Genomic DNA, 18,891 nt, shown 5'->3' on the forward strand with positions numbered 1-18,891 from the left:
GAAAATATTTTGCCTTGCATGGTGTAGATTGACATAATTATATATGTGGTAGAATGCTTGATTGCAAATCTAGGAAGTGCTTTCTGCTTAATCATATTTACATTCGAACAGACTAAACCTATTGCAAGAGTCATTTATCCAAAACAGTTAAGAAAAATCCCTCTCTTTGGGTCACATAGGAGAATTCCTTTTTTAATATTTCAATTTACAATAACTGAATAATATTTATATAAGAAATATGAGTGTTTTGAAACAGAGCTTCAGTATTTTATACACCCTAATGAAACTAAGTAAATGTGCTAGAAAATAAATTCCTTAGTGAAAGAACTCTTAATTTTCAAGTAGTAGTGGGAAAGACAAAGAATAAATTTAAAAGGAAATAAGACATAAAATCAGAAATAGAATCCTGTTGCATATGTAGCAACAGCTTGCATGGTTTTGCAAAGATAAAAAATTATGATCAAACAGTATGTGGTATTGTCAGAAACTTTTCTGTGGATTTATCCACACTAAATCTCCAGTCTCTAGAAACTATGCCACACAAACTTTTAATTTCTTTCTTCACACTGACACAACTGCACTTTTTATAAAGCCTGTACTTACCAGAATATTGAACAGAAAAAATTGGGGTTGGTTTACAAGTAACAGATATCTCTTTCTCATATTTGATTGGAGGATAACTTTCCAATGGATATTCTTTATTTTTACTTCAAAGAAGGAAAAAAGAAAGAAATTAGTACATCTTCATTTCAGTTATGAAATTAATGTGCTTTGGGAATTATTCTAAACAACTTTATATAAATATTTGCTGGAAAAAAATATGTCAAATCCAATATTGGAGCCAAATTCATTTTAAATTATTATATTTAAACTACTCCTACCAGTAAGAGGTATGAATTCACAAGATCAAGAATTAACAGTGTCTGGCAAAAAAAGAATTTCTTAAGTCACAAACGTATTTAAAGAATGTCAAGTCTACCTTGTTCACAAAGACCTTGTGGAAAAATGTAATATTAGCTAAAAAAAAGGCAATTTAAATAAAAAACCCACACACAACTTAAAATACTAAGTAGCTTAACCTATATAAAACAGTGCTAAAACAAAGTTGAAATTATGTGAAGTACTCATGTAAAGGCTTCCTATGTGTGCAAGGTTTACAAAAACTTAGTCTTGAGCTATTAAGTGGGTTTCTTAACACTTTAACATCTCTTTTTAAATAAGAAAAATTATGGCATCAATAATTCTTTACTTTCATGTTTGCATTACTTAAAGGAAAAACTATATAAGAGTAAAGAGAAAAAATGTGTGCAATATCCCCATTTAACATTCCATAAAAATTAACATGAAAATGTCAGCTTTAGAAAAACGTTTGTTCTTTTTGACCAGTGATAAAGATTCCACTGGTCAATTTATACTATTGCACACACTCTGTTTAAATCCATTGGAGTAAGTTTGCATTGACTTCAGGTAACAAGATTTTTAGGGGTGAATGAGGGACATGATCTCAAATCACTTCTCCCTGTGCCACATTCAGTTATTTTTCAGACTAGAACTGCAGCTTAAGAACATGTTAGGACTTAGCTTCCAACCATATTTAGCACCTGTTCTTCCTACCAACACAAATCTAAGAAAATAGATATGCGTATTTTCTTTTATATGAAGCACTCAAGTTTAATTCAGTCTGATAAACCAAATCACTTGCTGCAGGGATAAATTTTTATATCAAATTTACCAAGCCTTAGTTCTAGCGGCAACCCTTACTAAAAAGTTCCAATGACAGAAGCATTTTTAATTTCTTAAATTTATTTTAATTTGTTCCTCCTTTAACCATCATTAGATGACCTACCATTTACAACTGGTCTTCCACTTTGATACCTCTTTTTTTTTCAGATTAGTATTTGGAGAAAACATGGCCATTCTACGAGAGAGAAAACATACACTCTTATATGAAATATTAAACCTTGCATGGGAAAAACAGCTTTTTTCAAGCAAAAGCAATCCTATTCCCTTCTTATTATTTACATCTGTGGCTAATGTCAATAGAAAAGAGAATTTACACTTTGATGACAATATAAATGTCTAATATTCTAATGCCTGAGTTTGGACCTTGATTTCTGTGAGTTATTTGTTGAGTAGCATATTCTGAAAGTCAAAATTCATACAAAAAAAGTTCTCAGACAATACTTTCTGCAAGCTGAAAACACAAGAGTCGAGCCAGATGAAAGAATCAGGATACCAAATATGGATTTCAAAAGGAAGTTGGACAATGGCCCGAAGCTGTGAACATTTTGGTTTACATTATGTTTTTAAAATTCTTTTCTTTGATAGCACCATAACTATTTTTCACAGGTGATTAATTTCACAATCATAAGACTACATAGTTATGTGAAATAATATCACACACCAATAAGACAGGGAAAGTAGTAATATTTCTACTGACCGTGGTGCTGCTGTATATCCTGATGACTTAATTTTATTATGGAAAACCAATGGTTTATCCTTCACTGTGTTCTTCACTCCTGTAGGAAAATAATTTAATTTACATTAAAATGTTTTTTAACATTATATTTTTACAGTGAAAGTAGATGGTTTTGCACAATATAAATACTTGATGTTTCCTTATGTTACAAAACACATAAATGACCAATCACCCTAAGATAATGATTACTGAGAAAAGGAAAGATATATGAACTGTTACATTGTATAACATTCCTCCTCCAGTTACATGAGTAAGTAGGAACTTTAAACTTTGAAGCAGCGAGAACACTCTTCTGAATCACTTTTTTCACCATTCATTTCAGTTAGAAAATGTGTTTTCTATGTGCCTCTGCTTAGCCTTTGTATGCATTAGCTATAATGCATTCACAGCCTATATTTGGACTAAGGAATGGATCTAAAGATCATTAACCAGCTAACTGGTGGATACCTTTAAGTATTTGTGTTCCTACAGGGCTCAGGTCATGGGTAATGTCTGCATGCCCAGTGCTGTACCAGGAAGCCCTAGTGGGCACCCCTCAGCTCCAAACTGAATATTTCATATCAGCAGAAACAAACCAAACAAACAAACATTGTAAAGGGGGAAATTTTGTTGATATTCCAAGGGAAAAAACCCAGATGGATTGGGACAATTTACCTATCCTGAGGGTAGAAGTCCCATCAAATGCCACTAACTATCCTTTCTCTTAATGCAGCAATGAGGCACAAAAAAGGCCCTTCCTGAGAAGCTCCCAGTACCACACACCTTAAGAGACCAAAGACTTCATTACAGCACTTATCTATCTGATCATGAGATGTCAACAAAGGCAGCACAGTTGTCAGTGCTGGGTGTCCAAGGCAGCCTGAAATTCTAGACAAAACTCTGTAGATGCATTCTGAAAACACCACGAAACCTTAGAGATATAACCTTTGATATTCTAACAGGCACAATACATGCAAATGGTAAGGATGAAAACATTTTTTAAAATATTTTTTAAATTTTATTGTTGCTCACCAAAAAAAAAGCTACAGGTGCTTCAATGGCAACTGGACATCAGATCTCTTTTTTTAAGCAGTAGAATATTGAGTCAAAAATTAACTTCCTAAACATCCTAATAGTATTGGCAAAAGATTATTAAGAACAACAAAATATACCAAAACATCTCTTTGGTATATTACATAACCAAAGTTAAGAAAGAAGTGACAAATTATACAGAAAAATTTACTGCATGCTATAGAAAAAGAATGACTTACAAGAATGTAAACCTTCAACACTCTAACACTTTTAAAATTCAAAGAAAATTCTCAGACAATGGTTTTTGAAAAAATAAAAATACTTAGAACCATAATTTTTAACTACAATTGCATATGTATGATATGAAATATTAACAGAAGTCTAAAATTCTTCCTACTGAAGTAAAAATATAATGCAATATATATTTAAACCAAAAAACAACTTACTGATTGTATTAGGCACAAGCCAGCTGGAAGTCAGCTACTATTTTTAAAAATATAACTTAATTAATTAATTTCAGAGTTGGTTTATACTTACCAAGTGTTTTACTGGAAGGTCCTTTCATGTTCTTCTTTAAACCTTTACACAATGGAGAATTTGCTAATAAAGTACACCTAAGTTATAAAATGAAGCACAAAAAAATTGATCAATGCAATGAACAAAAATGTCAGATTAGAAAAAGGTGCCAAAACTCCTTTTTAGTTATTTGTCTGCACATGTGTGTGTACATGCGCAATAGCAATGAGATTTTAACAAAAACAAGTTAGGCATAGTGGATCAGCTATCATCTCAGATACTCAGCAGCACAGACAAGCCTTGGCCCTGACTCAATTCACAGACCATTGCTTTTACATGCTGGATTCCAGTTTTGTGAACATTAACTGATGATTTTATTTTAAGCACTGAAATCTGCATTTCAGTGTATATTGTGGAGGTTCTTTCATCTTCAAAATGTCAGCATTTTCTCATAAATCATTTCTAGGGACATAAAGGACAAGAAAGTAACAACCAGCAGGGATTCACCAAGGGGAAGTCATGCTTGATCAGTTAGATAAACTTCTGTGATAAAATGAGTGTCTTGGCAGATGAGGGGAAAGCAGATGAGAATATTGTCTACTTTGACTTCTGTAAAACTTTCCACACTGTCTCCCATAAGAACCTCACAGAGAAGCTGATGAACTGTGGTCTGGATGAACACACACTGAGCTGGATTAAAAACCAGATGAACAACCAAGACCAGACCTTGATCTTGTAATGATCAAGATCTAGGTGGAAAGCAGGAACTAGTAGAGTAACCCAGAGGTTACAACTCCATTCCATATGATTCCATGGGTATAATAATTCCATTCAAAATCTGCATTAGTAATCTGGATAAGGGAGCAGAGTGACTCTCACCATGTTTGCTGATGACTCAAAGCTGAGAAGAGTGTCTTAAAGAGCAGAAGGTTGTGTTGTCATCCAGGGAGACATTTATTGTCTACATAAACGGGCTGACAGCAACCTTGTGAAGCTAAACAATATGAAAGGCAAAGTTCTGCAGCAGAGGAGGAACAAGCCCATGTAGCAATACAGGCTGTAAAGCAGACTCTAGAGCCAGGCTCTGTGCCCTAAACCCAGCAGCAGGACAGGAGGCAATACATAAAAAATGAAACACAGGAGGTTCTCTCTGAACACTGGGAAACACTTATTTACTGGTGTGATTGAGCACTGGCACAGGCTGCCCAGAGAGGTTGTGGCATCTCCCTCCATTGACATATTCTAAAGTTGTTTGGACATTGTGATGGGCAAATGACTCCAAGTGGCTCTGCTTGAGCAGGGTTGTTGGACAAGATGACCTGAGAGGTGCCTTCCAAACTCAACCATTCTTTGATTCTGTGATTTCTCCCTCTCAATACAACTAAAGCATGATAAGAAAAAAAAGTAAAATCAAACCGTGTCAACAAGCAGCACTATAGAAAACCATATGACACACTGTAGTGCCAGATAAACAAATTCATCATCCAACTTGGAGAGAAAACATTTAATAATTCTGTACCTGGCAATAACTGATAGACTTTTCTCATTTCCACATGGGAGAAAATCACTGTGCTGAGTTCTCACCAATGCAGCAAGATTAATTTCCAACACAGCAATCATATCTTCAAACATCGAGGAAATCAAGCATAAAACCTGCAGCAATCACCATAAATTAACACTCCATTTACTCAATAATTTAAGTTCAAAACATAATGCATTTATAGTGTAAAATAAAATCAATTTCTGAAATTTATAAAAATTAATCAAAAATATCCATGGATTTAGTCATGAAGAGCAGTAAGTGGTAGAGTGTTTAAAGCTATCCTTCAAGAATATGCCTATGTTGCTTAAATGTGTTTTAACAAACTTACATACATAACAGTGACAGAAATTCCAACACCACCTACACTGGAGACAATTCTGCAGCGAGTAGTGAGAAGTACACATGGAAGAATGACTTCAGCAACATGATGAGAACATGCTAACAGCTGAATTTAAACAAAATCCTAATCTAAAGCAAAAGACTTCTATGTTAAAGATGTAGCCTAGATTGAGCTTACCTCTGTAGGAAAATTGCAATATCAAAAATGGAGTATATAGATAAGAATGCCTTCCATTTTCTTAAAATCACTTTTAGTGGCTTTCAACAGAAATTTTCTCACAACCCAAATCGTTTTGACAGATTATTTAGAAGGATTCAGAAGTAGCACATCCTAACATTTTTTTGAAAAACAAGCTATAACAATTTTTTTTCCCCATAAAAGATTTCCTCTGCTTCTTCAATGGTCATTCTTGACATTCAAGGTATACCCTGAACACTGTAACAATTCACCTTTTCCTTATTAATCACTTCAGACTATATATAACCCTTGAAAATCTGCTTCAAAGTAGCAGATTCCATAATGAAGAATCAACCCTCTTCAAAGAAATTACCATGTAAGTCATATTAAATAACACAAATCTGTGCACTAATCTGTTAGCAAAATGTGTAAATATTTATGGAAAATAACTGTAACTGTTGACATTTATTAAAGCAACATTTACTGTATACTCACCTTTCCATTAGCTGCCTTCCTTGTTAATGCACATGATCTGGCAATCTGAATGCTGAGATCACTGTAATCTTTATCAAGAAGAACAAAGTACTATAAAATAATACCTGCATTTCACAACAAAAAACCTATCTCTATGACACACACAAAAAAATCACTCATACTAATTCGACATGACCCTAACCCATTCTCTTCAGAGTATATACTTCTATTTTACCCTCAAATTATAATGGAGTAGAATAACTTGTATTTTACACTTGTATTTAACACTTATGAACTGCAAAATTGAATAAAAATTCATGGCTAGCCACTACAGAGATCTAGCATGAACATTTCTTCTGAGAAAAATCACCAGGGCCAGGAAAACATACAAAACCTATTAGGGAAAAAAAACATTTTTAAAAACATTTGGTTTCTATTGTATTCTGCTCTTTCACAACCTAATTCTTACACTATTTATGTCAGATAACAAAAGCAATCTCATTATCATGTAATCATATATCTTTTAAACATACCTCTGTAAGATAAAAGAGCTTCCAATTCTAAGTTTGCCAAATTAATTATTAACAAGCCAGTAGATGTTCCAATCCAAAAATAGCTAGTATTCTGGGAAGAATATCTATTAAAACAAGGAGAAAAATATCTCTGAGTAGGATAAAGAAGATTTTCTTGCTACCATACAACAAACAAAAATCGGTGTTTTTAATTCTCATTGCCCAGTCCCAGTGCAACAATAATAAAGCACACACAGAAAAAATACATTACATCTAAAGCTTTTTTTTCCAAATCTGTAGCTCAAAGTTTCAAGCAAAATTGGTGAAGTTTTGAAAACTGGAGAGCAGTTTTCACAATCCTTGGGCAGAACACAATCCTTGATTCATGTAAGTGCTTCATGGCACATCCAAAATTGCCCAGGAAATACTTTTCTTCAAAATGTTATTGTGGTTTGTAAGAGTTGGGAGATGCTGTAAAAGCATTGTATACACAAAAATTAAATTCATACCAAGAGACAAATCCACTCGTAATTTACTTTTAACACTCTTATATGAACACCCAAAACACAGGGAAATTCAATGTATGTTTTTACATAATTAAAGTACAAGAGAAAAAGCAGCACAAACTGAAGGGGAAAAAAACCCAGGCAAGTCTGGAATGTCTGTCTCAGCCTGTGATTAGTGGCAGTACTATTGCAGCTGGGTAATGAAATCCGGCTTCTGCAAGCACCAGAGAGTAAACCAATGGGCTTGTTAATTTCAGTTACCAGCCTCACAGAAGAAACATATTATCAAGCATAAGATAATTGTAACAAAATAACAGTTGTCATTCTCAAAAAAACCTAAAAATTTTTTGATGCCACAATAAATAAAAATTGGCATCAACATTTTAACAAATTTTCCAAATAGGAGTCAGTAGACTTACTAGTTTGATTTAAAATCAGACCACAAGAGTTGAAGTAAGGATATTGAAAATATGAAGCTGTAACATTATTCAGAAAAAAAAAAAAAGTTAAAGAAAAAAAACCCCAAATGTATACAGTCAAATCTGTTAAGAAGCAGACTGGAATAGACAGTTTCATTTCTGGTTTGTGATACTTTTATATGATATGAATAATTTTATTTGTGGTTTGCATTACTTTCATTGCAGCAGTAACAGACTGATTTAATTTGCAAATTCTTTGAATTATGTAAAAAGTGTCACTACCAAGTTATTATGAACACCATAAAGTGATATATCCAGGAAGCCTAACTCACTCCAACTCTAAAATAATAAAATCCATTGTGATGAGATTGCTCAATGTCAAAAAGCTTAGGAAAGTGTGAGATGCCTAATTTTGGACGTCAGTGTTCCAAAAATGTTTCATTGTTGCTTTTCATTGCAGGCAGGAAAAGCAGTATATCAGGGATTGCTCAATTGTTCAGATAAATCTGAAGCATCTTCTAAAACCAACACACTCTTTTTAAAAAATAAATAGAAAAGAATTTTTATAAACACAAACCTCTCAACCCAAAATATAATGGAACTTAATTAATAGTAAGAATTTAATGGCCATGGTTGTTTACAAGCAGAAAAAAACCTTCAGCTGCGATGTGATAGCTGAAAGAACAAATAGACCTTAGATGTACACTGTGTAGCAGTAACAGGTGGGAATGCAAAAGTGATGTTATCTCAATTCAGAAAATTATTTCAAATAATCCATGGGATTTCAAATGGATCCATTTCAGGCAACCATGTCCCAAAAGGGCATTGAAAAATAAATGAGATTGAGTTTCAGAAATTTCCAAAGGCAAATGTTACAAATGTTACACAAAACATGCCTTCTACAAGGTACAAACTATTTTATCTGGAAGTGCAGAGGCAACTTGTTCATGAGTTGTAATTTGCTGTCCAAGGAAGGAACAGGATAGTGGCTGGCACTGGACTATCAGAGTGACAAACATACTAAAGTCCTGTATATTAAAAGACAGCAATTCAGACTAGAAGCAAAATTGAACAAATCAGTTCCTGGAACAAATTCACTAGGGACATGGTGGATTCTTTATTGCCAGAAAACTTGTCATCTTTAAAGATATGCTGCTGTTCAAACCAAACTTACAGTTGTGATGAAGGCAAAGCTTTGATGCTTTGAGAGTGATATTATACAAGCAGTAAGACAGACTGTAATAATTCATCATCTGACCTTCAAGTGCTGTCACTGCATTAAAATATGGTTGAGATGTGCATCTTAAAAATCACCACTTCCTTCCTCTCAATGGTGGTACTTCTAAATATGCAGGTAGCATGAAAATAACAGTGAATAATTACTTAAATTAACATAAAGACAACCAAAATTGTCCAGTACTGCTGGATACTTTTCTTCTTTGTTTATCAAAAGTTATATATCTAACCAGAGTTTAATCAGTTCGACCTGAATAATCCACCACAGAGCAAAGGTTAGGACAAGAGTTTTCTAAAACATGGTGTGGCTGAGAAATTTATACAGGTGACAATCATAAAATGCAACACAAACAGGTTGTTATTTGAGACAGATCTTGTGGGAATGTCCTGAACAGATCTCCAAGTGTCTGATAATATGGTTAAACTTCTCTTCAGGAAAGAAATGCAATGTAAGAATTAATTCTACCTGGCTAACCAATTCCATGGGAATGAGAAAAAGCATCATGTTCTGAAACATCTGTCCCTCTGACAGAAGTTTGACTGGAGCAGGTTATGTAGTTCAAAAATTATTTAAACTTGGAAGACAAACTGACACAGTCACACAGTGGCTGCATGAGATATTTCTTTAGAAAAGCAAACTCAAAATAAATTTGACTTATTAATTACTTTTTAACTCATCCTTCCTGATCAGCTGGTATCAATAGATGTTACAATGGATATTCTCAATGACATTTTTATTTAATTATTTTTCAGAATAAAACCCAATTCTAACTTTGTATCAGCTTGTGTACGTTATCTTCCTAAGAGTAGGCCACTAAAACTTGCAGATCACCAAAAACATTATTTGATTTTCCTACTGCATTTTTCAAAAAGTACAAATTGGCAGTGAAAATAATCCAAGAACCAATAGGAACTCCAAGAAATAAATTTGACTCAAATACTAGGTGATATTTTAAAGGACTTACATGCTTTCTTCATTATGGAAACATACAAAAAAGTCACAATGCTCAATTAAGAGGATAGGCAATGATGTTTCCACTGATCCTTCTGGTCTCATGTTGTCTGTTTTGCAAAGCTTGGAATTATTTTGCCCGTCACCTAAGAAAGTCAACAATACCAGCTATCAGAATACTATGAAATAAGGGAAACAGACAGAATTGAAGAGAGAATTTGTAGCAGTCATGAAAAACTAAGACCACACCCAAGAAACTTCTATTTCAAAAGATGGATATTTCCTAAGAGCCGGTTTTCCTTGTTATTACGTGAGGTTTTTTCACATACCTAGAGACAAAAATCCAAAGATCCTACTTATGGACTGAAAAGGATTTTGCAGGTTTTAGGCATTTTCATCTCAAGAAGTGACACTGAAAGCCATATTCCAACAATTCTTAAATATGCTGGGTACCTTTCCACTTAGCCTGAAAATTGTCTTGAGACTAAAGTTACAACATAATCCAAAGGCAATATAAAAATCCACCTCAATTCCCTGTTCCCAAGGAGTCTCCAATCCATTCTGCATGCGTAATTCACACTCAGGAACTACTAGCACCAAATTCAGCATTAGATACAGATATTACATCACTCTCTTTCAAACATGAAAGTCAGATCCATAGATTTTAAATAATAACAAGAAATGGAGCAGACTTTCTCCTTAGGTTAGGACTTCAGGGTTATGGAAGCTGGACCCCTAGGCAGGTAAGAATACAACAGTCATTGATCCAGAAAAAGTGCAAGCAAGGTAAACCAGATTTCCCTTTCCCTAGGAAAGCCACAGCAGTGCTGAGGGGACAGGGGTCTGCACCTCACCAGGGAGAGGGTGACCTCCCATTTGTCATGGTTTGACACTGGCACAATGCCAGTGCCCCCATGAAGATACCTTCTCCCTGGTTTCCGCTGTGAGATGTGACCAGGAATAAGCAAAGCAGGCTCCTACTTAGGGAAAAAAGAACCAGAACTTTATTAACTACTCTACAACTACAGATAAAAAGGAGCACACACACAGGGAAAATGAAAACCTCACAAATGCATTTCCTCCTCCCCCCACCAAATTTCCAACACAATACATTTATTCCTCAAATCACCAACTCTCGGTCCAGCACCACCTTTTAGACAATCAATCCTCAGTTCATCAAGAGGAGAGGAGTCCTTCTTGTACCATGGGCTTCCCCTGGAAACACAGTCGAAGCCTCGTGTGTTTCTGTGTCACTCTGTGGCACCGCCCTGGAGTACATCTGCCATTGTGACTTCTTCCTTTTCATGTCCAGTGCTCTCACCACTGAACACGGACCAGAGCTGCTTCTAGGGTTGTCTTTTAAGGATGCTCTGTCCCGATCCAAAAAAGGCACAGTCTCTCCTTTGGGACACCTGTCCCCACAATCTCTCCTTTGGGACACCTGTCCCCCCCATATTTTTTCACCCCCTGGAGCCGAGGGGCATCAACACTGAACCCTCTTGGTTCTGAGGCCATTGCCTCCCCCTAGAATGCAGTCTCTGTATCACAAGGAACATGGGTCTGTCCATGGCTATACAAAAAGAGTCCAGCAAAAGCCACTCCATCATCTCTTCCCACTGGATTCTTCTCTACTCTTCTACTATCTCTCGCTCGCCCAGACCTCTCTCACACTTGCACATTTCCTTCCTCATCTTCCACTCTATCTTCCAGGAGAGGTCAATGATCTGTAAAGTTCTCATTCTCCAAAAAGGGGTTAAAAGCTCCTACAAGTGGCCGGCTGAACCCCCCTCCTTCTTCTCCGTCCCAGCCGTGCTGCCGGCACAGGCCCATGTTTATCCAGTTTCAAGGTTACAGTCCCAGGCAGCGGCTCTCTCTCTCTCTCTCTCTCTCTATCTGTCTCTCAGGGGGGGGCTGCCCGGTGGCTCCCGGTCTCTCTCTCTCTCTTCCACCCTTCCACCCCGGGCTCAGGCCTACCTCTCCAGCCACATGGCTTTCCCCTCCCCCTGCCCAGCCAGCAGCTGGGCCGGGGCAGAGACCCGAACTCTTTCCCGCCGGACACCCAAGAGAGCCCTCCCAGGGGAGAGCTCTGCTTTTAACCCCGTGTTCTCAGAGGCGTGTCCATGTCCCAATGGCCAGGTTAAATGCCAATATTAAAGCCTGAATATCCATTGGCCCAAAACACAGCATCCCAAAAAACACATTTCCTGTCAAACCACCACACCATTGTACCAAGGCTGTCACCTACTCATGGCCATCCAAGGCACAACAAGGCAACAATCAAACCAGTCTGATCCCAGGGAATCACCCTGTTGGGGTTACCAGGGCAGCCTATAAAGACTTATATGTACTCCACGTAACACCACTAGAAATATCACAGCCAGAGAAATATCACATTATGAAGGCACTGTTATAGATAAAAAAAAAGGAAAAAAATAGAACCAAAGCAACTTCAAAGGTAACTGAGAAATAGTACTGCATTTTGACAAGGGATTAATTTTTAGGTATTGGTTCTGTTCTCACTGAGGCCTTGGACAATGAATTCAATCAAAACAAATACTTAATACTGCACATGATGTAATGTTTCATGAACAAATGCACTGGCCAAGAATTTATTACATGCATACATGCAAAATTCCTTCCAGATATACCAATACCCAACTACATATCAGCTTCAGTAAGAATTCCATGTCACAGTCTAAGACTCATAAGTCTACCACTTACAATAAATTATCATGGTAAAAAAAGCACACACTCAGCAGCCAGTAACAACTAGACTCTACCATAAAGAGCATTCTAGGAGCATTGTGCTACCTATCTCTTGGCCAGATTTCCACACTTTATGACAGAATTTCTCTTGCTCTTTCTTTAAGTCGGTATGTGCTACACAACGGTAATTATGATCACTGATTAAACTGAAGATCCAAAGCTGCAAGAAAAAGAAAAAGCAATTGCAATAAAGATAAAGCTTACATGAATACAAACTAAAGATCCAGTATTTAAAACCATAGATGTAATTAGTGAACTTTTGTATATGGCATCTCACCTTGGACAAGAACTCCAATTATATGTATCCCTAAGACTGTTAAAGATAATCAAAGCAGCAATGATCAGTTTGAGCTGTACATCTAATTCCCACATGTTTATGTGTTTTGAAAAAAGCTCCTTATAGAATATTTCTCACAATTAAAAATCACAGGTAACATGGATGCAATTACTCATTGGGTCATGTGGGTCATGAATTTCATTTACACATTTCTCGGTTTAGACACCGCTACAGGTAAAGCTTTAATTTTCTTCAGAATTACGGAACAGTAACACTGAAGAAAAACATCTGGAAATTTTCATGTAAATATATTCTTACCATTAAAGTGGTGAAATGGATATTCACATTTACCACATTTTTATTAGAATTCTCACATGCTGAAATCAGAGCCTCTTTCATTTAATTGTCATGCATTTCCTTTTTTTGGCCAAAATAGGAGAATCCTATTTTTCACTTTTTTTCTTTTAAAACAGATATATTTATAGCCTCTCAGAGTGCTCTTCTTATATAATCGCTGATTGTGCTCTTACAAGTTTTCCTGGTTTTCAGGAAGAAGTTTCTGTGTTGTAATAGAGGTCTTATTTACCTTTTGTGGTTTACACTAAAAGCACTGAATTATGCTTACTAAAATAAGTCTTTTAACAATTCAAAAAACTTAGGCAGCTTGTGAACCTTTTTTATAGACAGAAGCATCAATAATAGTTGATTCTTGACATAGAGACTGAGTTTAATGAACAATTCTTACCTGTCCCTCAGCACATCCAGTGATAATCTGTTTGTTTTCTTCATCAATTAGCAGACTTAGCAAAGGAAATGCTGCTCAAAAAAGAAAGAAAAGCATTTATAGAGTAAACACAAATCAGATATTTAATTAAAATACATCATTCAAAATTGAATCTTCTTATTTATAAAGACAGGGAGAAAAAGCCCTTACTGCAGTTCTCATGGTTGCACAGAGCTTTGTGTGCCTCAGCCTTTGTGCTGCTGAGGGCTTTGTGTTTGCAGGCCTCTGCACTGCCCATCATCTAAGCTGCTATTGCAGTGGTTTCCTGAACCCTGTCACCCAAGCTGCTGTGGCATGGTTTGCAGAATTATGAAAGTACACTAAAACTATCCATTGGGAAGTAGACATTAAAGGAAAAACTCTTTACTGTTGGCTTTAAAGGATAGTATGTTTACTGTTACCTTGTCTACAGGAATTATTTTCACTAAATCAACCCAAAACTTCTATAATAATCATAGATTATTATTTAGAGATAGGAGGTTTTTACTATGCAAAAATACATTTAAAAATAGAAAAAGTACCTGTTATTATTCCTGACTGATATATTAACTGGCTGGTAGAATAGTCCCACACCTTTAGATTAAAAAAATTAAAAAGATATAAAGATAGGTATCTACTCAGATATCTACTGAAAACACAACTTTTAACAGCCATCATTTGGTGAAAACAGAAAAATGGAGGCATTCAAAGTGATGTTCTTAGGAAAGAATTTTTTTTTTCAGCACCTGTTTCCATTTATGAAGGGTTTTCTCCAACTGATAATCATCCCTGATGAGAAAGGGCAAACTCACATGATATGGATACACAAAGTATCAATTTTTCTTAGGTTGATCTCTCAGTGATTTTAGTCAATTTACGAAAAGGCATACATGAAAAAGAAAAGAGGAGAGAGGTGCATTGCATACAGTAAGCCAGTCCAATAATCCCAAAAAGGAAAATTCAAATTTATATCATCAGAATCAAAGGGAAATGTTTTCCTTCAGCTCAGCATACCTGAAACATTTCAGTTACAGCCAAGCTAATAAAAATATTTCTATTTGCCAGATGATAATAATCACTGAAGTTAATACTTCAATGTGTTAAGTTTTGAATATACAAAACCTGCATTGCTCTTTTAAAAAAGAGTAATTGATTTTTATTATAATTTCCCAAGCAATTCGAAGAATAATGTCCTTATCTCCATAAAGTCAAATATATTTTTTACTTAATCTTCAACGCATATTTAAAGGGGAATAAAGAAGAATACTTCACATATTCACTAAGTTATTCTTTTTAAATTTCATTTCTACAATTTCCTTGCCTTAAAGGTTCTGTCTTCTGACACTGATATGAGCATACTTTTCTCCCATGTGCAAAATTCAGCAGCAGTCACCGGAGCCAAGTGTCCATCCAATTCAGCTAGTACAGCCTCATTCTGTGATTAAACAAGTCAAAAATAAAAACAGAATGGACTTCAACATAAAACTGGCAATTAAGTGTTTTGATAATTAATAACTCTTGCAAAGCATTGTCAGATTTGTTTTCAAAATATAATTCAGTAAGATTTCTATTATTGAAACTGAAGCCCTGTATACCATCCTGCTGGCAAAGCCACTACACATTACTTTTGCTTCTTCAGACTGACTGATACAGGAACAGTTTTTCAGATGACCTAAGAATATTTTCTACTTTTAAGTTATTGAGATACTGTTTCATTTCACCTCTTTAAACATAGCCTTCTATCTGATATGTGATGCATTATCAAGTGCCAGTTCCTACTTATTTTATGACACAAAATGAATGTTTTTGCTTAATTTTACTAACATTTCTGTATCATGATTTTATTTGAAAGTGAATAAGTAAAAGAAATACCAATACCATACAAAGAACGCTATCTCACCTTTGCACTTAACATGTAGATCTGATTTCCAGCACATACTGCCACTTGTTGATCATCTGGACTAAATCTTATATGAAGCACCATTCCCAAAAGAGTTCCTATAACAATTCCTCGAGGTGTAAACCCTGCAGCAATTGTATTGTTAATGAGACTCAATGAAATATAAAAATTTGGTGCAGTGATTCTAGGAAAATTTGCATAGCAGTTACCATCCACAGAGCTGTCCCAGTTTCTGTCAGGAATATGTACAGAGAAACACACTGTTTACATACACCAGGGTACTGGGGAAAAAAGCAGAGAACTATGGACCACCAGAATTCCTCCATCTGCCCTGTTGCCTAGACATGATCTGTCACTCCTTATGATATTAATCATTCCCATCAAATCATGCTTTCTTGCTTCTATTGAAGATTGCAAGGGAAAGGATTTTTGGAGTAGGGTGATGTGCCCATGGAACCCACTAGTGCCACATTCATTTTGGAGGTAAGAAATCCTAACTGAAGCCCAGAAAACCATGGTTTTGAAAAATACTTCTTCTGGGAGACTATGCCAGTCACTCAGCCAAAAAGTAAAGAGGATTTTCCTTCTCTGCTTTTAATTTTTCTGTGGGAAAAGGCTGAAAGAGAAAGTACACCACTAAATATCATTACAGAGTCAGATAAGACTAGATCTGAGAATAGGTCATATTTCTATCCTGTCTTCATGATTTCATTATGGTCATCTCACTGGTTCAAGCAGATTGGTTTCTGCTGATCCCTACTTTATAATGCTGCCTTTAATGATGTGAGGATAGTTTGGATACGTCATGAAATTTTAGGATTTCATAGTGAACAAATCCTCTAGAATACAAGCACAACTACAGGTGTCCTTTCAGGCATTCATATTAGATGCTGTGGAGTCTTTTTACAATTGATTAACAGGTCAAGGTCACACAAAGAATTCCTTAACTACTTTGACCCAGTTTATAAGAAATAATATGAGAAAATGTGCCAAGAATGTGCAGAGGACAGTCTGTGGAGACAAAGTCTTTACAGCATCTGCTGAAGAGCCTGTAGATGGAAACAAAATTAAAAAATCAAGCAGCAGACAATCTGGATGCCGAATGTCTTTGTATCAAAACTACACACACTCTTTATCTCTCTGCTACTTTCTATTCTTATCTTCCAGTTTTATTTCCTCCAAATTCATAGTCCCATTTTATTCCCAGTTCCTGAAGTACCCTTTGATTGTCTATATTACTCTTTCATGGATTAAAATTGACCTTTATTTTTAAAAAGCACTGATAACATGAGCTCAACATTAGTTTTTATATTATATAGATTTGCAAATTCAAAATGGAACAGAGTACAAGAGAACTCCCTTATATTAAGCCATTGGCAAATCTCTAATTACAGGCAACAAGCCAGAAACTTGTCACTAGTGTGGGACATTGCCATGCAACTTTAAAAACTTTAAATATTGTCACCAAAAGGGGACAGATTGCCACTGGAAATCCAGTGAATCATGACTGTGCAGATCTTTCTTTTTTTTTTTTTTTCTTTTTCTTTCATTATTCTCCTACTTTGCAATGAATTCAAGCTTGCAAAGAGGTTAGCCCTGCTCCCTAGAATCTAATGCCATTGGTTGAGGCTCCAAACCAAGATGGTGGTCAGGACACTAAAATTCCTATTTTCTGTGTGCTATGTCACCACAATGCTCTTCCACTCATGCACTCTTCTCCCAGATCAGACACTTGCATTGGTGTCTCTCACGCACACACACACGAAAACAATGTTCCAGAGACAGAAGGAGAGGCAAAGCAGGATACAAAACACCAGTTCCACAAGTATTCCAGAAAAGGAAGTACTTCGGCATTGCATGTTTAATTATGCAGTACTGCTATGATTATTTTTCTTCTGTCCATTGTATTCCACAGTGGCAGAGCGTCACTGCAGTGCTTCTCTGCTCGCCCCGAGGCGAACAGCACAGCACCTCGGCCAGCTCCGGACCCAGCTCAGCATCGCCGCGGGGCCGCCGCCGCCCGGGGCCGGTGGCTGTGACAATGACAGGACGGGCTGTGCTGCCGGCCTGGTTCAACTCGGCATTGCCGAAGAAGAGCAGGAGAGAAGCACAGCACTAATATGGCTGTTCCTGCTGCTGAATCTGAGTGACTGAGGCGTGCTTCTCAGAAATAAAGCAATCTCGTTAGAGAAGGAGCAGTGGGAGAAAAGGAAGTGTTGGGGTGGCCTTCCAAGGTTATTGCTGCTCAGAAACTGGCTGGACACTGGTCTGAGTGATTGGTGGTGAATGGCTTCCTTTGCATCACTTCTTTGTTTATATAGATGACACACATATATATAAACAATACTCTACCTTCTTCCACTTTCTGCGTACATTCATCAAGATTCCACACTATCACACGTTCATGAGAGGCAGAGCAGACAAGGAGTGGATTGATGTTATTTCCAAATGACAATGCAGAAATTGAATAATGATGCCCTGACAAATATAATGGCTGACAAATGTAGATAAAGAAAAGTTAAATTAAAACTTCAAACAAAGATTATGAATCATATAAAAATACAAATGGAACAATAGTTAATTTTTATTTACAGCTTCAAAATCACCTAAACTACAATGTAGCTGTACTGGTTTGGCTGGGATGGAGTTAACTTATTTCCATAGCAGCTTGCATGGCACAATGCTTTCGATTTTGTGACAGAAACAGTGATGATAACAGGGTAATGTTTTGGCTGTTGCCAAATGCTGTTTGCACAGCACAGAGGCCTTCTCTTTTTCCCCACATTTTCTCAGTTTCCACATCCCAATAATAAACTGAAGATGCATAAGAGGTCGGGAGGGGACACAGCTGGAACAAATATTTCAGTTTGCTGAACTGGCAAGGGGATAGTCTCTACCATATTATGTTATGCTCAGCAATAGAACTGGGCTATTGCATGCAAGAAGGTGTTGAGGGCCTGGGACATTGACTCTAAGGTGGCTGTTGCTCAAAGCCTGTGCTGGGCTTAGTCTGGTTGTAG

At 36.3% G+C, this 18,891-nt stretch overlaps 1 protein-coding gene across 1 annotated transcript in view; it reads right to left on the reverse strand.

Annotated features, from left to right (window-relative positions):
- Positions 1-18,891, reverse strand: part of WDR27 (WD repeat domain 27) — a 91,826-nt gene that overhangs the window by 72,332 nt on the left and 603 nt on the right. The window contains exons 2-15 of the mRNA XM_036381445.2: positions 18,224-18,365; positions 15,872-15,996; positions 15,293-15,406; positions 14,514-14,565; positions 13,954-14,024; positions 12,977-13,091; positions 10,179-10,311; positions 7,074-7,177; positions 6,562-6,629; positions 5,526-5,659; positions 4,028-4,104; positions 2,441-2,519; positions 1,847-1,918; positions 604-707 (exon numbers count right to left, since the gene is read on the reverse strand). Of these exons, the coding sequence (XP_036237338.1) occupies positions 604-707; positions 1,847-1,918; positions 2,441-2,519; positions 4,028-4,104; positions 5,526-5,659; positions 6,562-6,629; positions 7,074-7,177; positions 10,179-10,311; positions 12,977-13,091; positions 13,954-14,024; positions 14,514-14,565; positions 15,293-15,406; positions 15,872-15,996; positions 18,224-18,365 (1,390 nt within the window). The remainder of the gene's footprint in view (positions 1-603; positions 708-1,846; positions 1,919-2,440; positions 2,520-4,027; positions 4,105-5,525; positions 5,660-6,561; positions 6,630-7,073; positions 7,178-10,178; positions 10,312-12,976; positions 13,092-13,953; positions 14,025-14,513; positions 14,566-15,292; positions 15,407-15,871; positions 15,997-18,223; positions 18,366-18,891) is intronic.

The sequence above is a fragment of the Molothrus ater genome, chromosome 3, assembly GCF_012460135.2.
Source record: "Molothrus ater isolate BHLD 08-10-18 breed brown headed cowbird chromosome 3, BPBGC_Mater_1.1, whole genome shotgun sequence".
NCBI classification, from domain to species: Eukaryota; Metazoa; Chordata; class Aves; order Passeriformes; family Icteridae; genus Molothrus; species Molothrus ater.